We start from the raw sequence: 4,861 nt of genomic DNA on the forward strand, positions 1-4,861 counted from the left end.
CTGAAGTCATGAAGACTTTGATTTCCGATGTTCCTTTAAAAACAGTCATTCTAAATGAACTCCTGGACTGCATGCTAACAATATGCAGAGAAGAAATAAAAAAGGAGATTCATACTGCAAAATTTCTAGCAGTAATTGCCGATGAAACCACTAATGATGGTAATGATGCTGGGCTGTTTCAAATTGCCATTGTATTCCGTTACGTTGTCAATGGGCAGGTGTTGGAAAGGTTTTGGGGATACTTTATACCACCTGGACAGACAGCAGAGCTTATTGCTGGTGTGATAAGAGAACAGTTGAAGGAAGTAGTGGGAGACCAGCATGAAAAAGTGATTGCTCAGAGTTATGGTGGTGCATCTGTTATGAGTGGCATTCAGCACCGAGTCCAGGCCATCATAAGAGATGAGTTTAAATATGCCTATTATGTACACTGCTATGCCCACCAACTTAATCTGGTAATGCAAAGAGCCACACTACATAATACTGAAGCAAGGACATTTTTAGTAATACTTGGCGGAATTCCAGCCTTCTTCTCTCGTTCAGTTGAAAGACAAGATGCTCTGGATAATATAGTAGCACGAAGCATGCCAAGAATGTCGGGAACACTGTGGAATTTTAACATCTGTACTGTAAATGCAGTGTACGAAAACTTGGAGCTGCTGTCAGAGTGTTTTCATTATTTGTACCGATGCCCTACATCATCTGCAGCAACTGTACAGGAAGCAGGTGGGCTAATGCAAACACTTGACGATGATGAATTTAAATTTTGGCTTGCTGTTTTCCATCGTATAATGCCCCATGTTGACATTCTTGACAGGCAACTTCAGTGTCGTACTACAGATGCAGCCACTGTTGAAAAGGATGTACATATATTTTTGAATGCTGTTGACTGTGTCAGATCAGATGTCAATGACCTTGCAGAACAGTATCTGCAGAAAGAGAACATCCTGTCAAGACGTACACTAAGGCCATCAGCATCCCAACCACGGCATGATACTTTGCTGAGTGCTGCAGAGGAAGTGTGTGATGTCATTAAGTTCCAGGCAACATCACTATTTCAACAAACTGGCTATCTTCAAGCTTCTCAACTACTACTGCCTGAAAAGCTCTCGACTTTTGCAAGAGAGTTTCCAGAAAATCTATTCACAGCAACAATAGACAACTATCCATTCCTGTTGAGGAGACGACTTAGAACGCAACTTGGAGTGTTGTTTCGCCGTGAAGAATTTGCAGCAAATGGCAGTGCAGTCAAGATGCTACAATTCTTGGTGGACACCTCCTTAACCAGTGTGTTTTCAGAGGTTTACAACGTGTTGTTGATTATAACCACCACACCAATGTCAACTGCTGAGGCAGAAAGGTGTTTCTCAACATTGAAAAGAATTAAAACATTTCTTCGTAGTACAGTGGAGCAAGAAAGAATTAATGCATTTGCTATGATTTCCATAGAAAAGGAGTTAATGCAGAGTATAACTAACTTCAACCAACGAGTTGTTGATTTGTTTGCACAAAATACAGACACACAAATGGACCTTATCTATAAGTAACTCTGAGAAATACCCAGAGTAACATAATAGAGACTCGGTACTATACTACAAGCACTTATTGGGAACCAGGTGGGGTCACTTGAATAGTGTTTGCTTGGGAAACTTTAAACTCCCTTTTGAGTCTCCAGTGAAAGGGGGGGTCCAGTATGACCTGATGTGTTCCAGACCACAACTTCTCTTCGGATGCAGAAACTGGAGTACATACCAAGTACTGTTGGCAGCATATTTTGTAGGAAAGTCTTCACAAATCAGCTTACACATGCTCTTTCAGTTCTCTTCAGAATACAGCGAATACTGCGTTTGCTTGGGAAGCTTGAAACTGCTTCCTTTTTTTCTGCTTCAAAAAAATGGAAATCCAGTGTGTTTAACTGTGTTCCAGACCACCGCTTCTCATCGGGTGCAGAAACCCAGTGTGACCAAATGTGTTCCAGACTACAGCTTCTCATCCAGGTGCAGAAACGAGTACAAAATTCAGTTTGCAGCATACTGCAGAGGTAAGTCATCAAACCAACCTGTATATACATGTAACAATGTGCTATGTGGAGTTATTCAGCATACACCTTGGTGACTGAGCATTTATTTCAATGTAAATTGGTAAGCATGGCCAGCATTGATCCCACTGTAGCATAGCTCTTGTCTTTCTAGTTGGCCACATACTTTCCAGTTAGCCCCACTCTTTCCACTTAGCCCCACCCATTCAGCTGTCTCCTACAGCCCCCTTTGATTTGAAGTCAACAGCCACCACTTTAGCTGGAGTTCCAAGTTTTATTTTTACTTCAGAGGAGACCATTTTTGTGGTCTGATCTTACCAGGGAAGATATTACAGTATGGGGTGTGCAGCACTCCCATATTAGTGAGGATCCGATCCAATGTGGTTGCATCCCTGGTTGTTGTATTGACTGTATTGTCCAGGGAGTTTGTGTTTACAAAGTCCAGGAATCTCTGTGCCTGTACTTTTGATATTGAATAGGATTCCCAGTTAATAGTGGGGTAATTAGTCACCCATGAGTATGGTAATTTGGTTGGATGATTGTTTCTCTTGAGATTAAATACATGGTATGGGTTTGCTAGGTCATAGAAGGGGGCTATAGCTTGTAAGGAAGTGGTATTGGATTTTGCCTGTGGTGATTTGAACACGGAGCAGCTCAAGTGCCTGTTTGACCAGCCTTGAAGTATATTTATCTTTGATGTAAATGGACATGTCCACCTTTAGTCCCTGTCTGTGAAGCACCTGGTCTAAATGTGTGGAAGGCATTGTAGCCTTTCACTGTTGGTGTGCTCTCTGTGGCTTTAAACACTGTGACCACACAGATGTCTGCATTCTGTATGGTGAAGAGAGCTTGTGACCGCACAGATGTCTGCATTCTCTATGGTGAAGAGAGCTTGTAGAGTTTTTTTAGACTTCTAGCATTGAGCAGCGATACCTTTAAATTTCCTTTGTTTTGATTTTCTATGTCAGAAGTATTTTCAATTTGGCATTGCCTAAAACCGGCACTATGGGGAAGATGATGTTTTAGCTAATATTGAAAAGCCTACAGGGGAGAGGGGTTCAGACCATCCCCGGCAAAGTAGCATGGTCTGTTGACCATCTCCTTCCATGCTGACAAGTATTGCACACACTTAGAATGGCACCAGAAACTAAGCCAGTTATTTAAAGTCAATCATTTTCTGTTCGTATTGTGGCATCATCCTCGGAGAAGGTAAAATGCTGCTCAGTGTTAGGCTCATACCAGCCTGAGATATGCATTCTGAGGATCAATGATATGTCTCTACCATGTGGGAGTAAATGACCCAAGATTTTTTTTTTTTAGCTGGGAGACATGGTGTGCGCTGGGTGAACTGCCATAGTCCATGAGGTTGGCAGTTGTGTGTCCATCCTGGAGTGGAAACTCTCTGTAGGGAGCTGGGTATGTTCATCATGTTTCACTGTTGCAGTCCTTGCAATGGGTTATCTGGCTCCTGGTAGCCCGCAGTCTGACAGAATGCTGAAGTCCTTGGTATATGACGTTGGCTGCCTCCAGATTAAGCCTGACGCCAGGACATTGGCTGCCTGCCTTTGTACCCAATCGGACAGAATACCAAAGTCCTTGGTATATGACTTTGGCTGCCTCCGGATTAAGCCTGACACCAGGACATTGGCTTGCCTGCCTTTGTACCCAATGTCATTTCCTCAGTCTTTCTTGCCATGGAGCCCAAGGCAGAAGCAATTTGCTCAAGTGCCGGTCGGCCGATTAGCTTCTTTTTGTATTCAGACTTATAAAGTTGAAGACATCTTCAGATAAGTACCCTGTTGGGGGCCCTTTTTTCTTGCTTTAATGAGAAAATGAACAACTGTCTTGCCTGTGGAAAACAGATTCTGCTTCGTGATTTTCATTCTTACTGTATTACTTGTTTGGGCCTTGAGCATGATGTCCCAAATTGTGATCTCTGTGCTTCTTTCAACCCACGTACCGTAAGACTTCGGATGTTCCCAAGAAGCGAAAGGATAAGGATCACGATAGGCATAGGGGTAAATTATCAGACTTTCCCCCTCGGTTTAGCAGTAAGCCAGTCAGGCACTTCCTTTGGCCCTGCAGTCCATGGATGTTTAGCAGCATGTGTCTTCGAGGCCTTTTTTTCTCTGCCCGAATACCAGGTCCAGACCAACTACCTCTGTTCTCACTTCAGCGGTGGCTAGGTTTCTCGAGTCCCTCCAGCTTTCCAGAAGACTTCCCAGCCGAAAATCTACCCCGAAACAGGTGCTGACCTCTCTATTGCCTCAGGCTCAAATGGTTAAGATGGCTGGTGATCTCTGTGCTCTCCGCCACCACCTTTTAAGAGGGCTAGGGATTTGTCCTCAGATTTGTCGGTCTCTGACTCAGGTTACCAGCGCCTCTGCTGATGGGACACACACAGCTTTTTTTTTCTGGTTTTTGAGGATTTTGATGGTAAAGACTCTTATCCCTTCAGCCCCCCCCCCCCTCCCCACAGAAGATTTCTTGTTTGGGGATACTCTGAATACCCTCAGGGAGCATTTCAGATGGGGAAAAGTCAGGACTATCAAGCGGATTAGGGAGTTTTGCCTCAGTATAAGCCTTTGGCTGTTCCTCCAGTTTTGGAAGTTGTTGATTTCATGGAAAATTCTTTGACTTAATTCTGTTCCTCCTGCTCCCAGAAAGCCTGATGGGTGTTGTTCCTTATTCTCATCACTTCCTTTTCAGAAATCCTACTGCTGATCAGAGGTTATTTCTCAAGGCCCTAAGGGTGTTAGGCCACTGTTGCTATAAATCTTGTTCCTTCTAACAGAATCTATGGCCTTACAGGTGGGGTAAAGG

General features: G+C 43.6%; 1 protein-coding gene across 1 annotated transcript; it reads left to right on the forward strand.

Annotated features, from left to right (window-relative positions):
• Positions 1-168: 168 nt before the first annotated feature.
• LOC122798568 (zinc finger MYM-type protein 1-like) lies at positions 169-2,035 on the forward strand (the record flags this gene model as incomplete). Its single annotated transcript, XM_044067625.1, is given in 1 exon segment — positions 169-2,035. A coding segment is annotated over 1 exon segment (1,379 nt), but the record flags the coding sequence as incomplete, so codon positions are not given.
• Between the last annotated feature and the right edge of the window lie 2,826 nt (positions 2,036-4,861).

The sequence above is a fragment of the Protopterus annectens genome, chromosome 3.part1 (assembly GCF_019279795.1).
Source record: "Protopterus annectens isolate FY-2018-M chromosome 3.part1, PAN1.0, whole genome shotgun sequence".
In the NCBI taxonomy this organism is placed as follows: Eukaryota; Metazoa; Chordata; order Ceratodontiformes; family Protopteridae; genus Protopterus; species Protopterus annectens.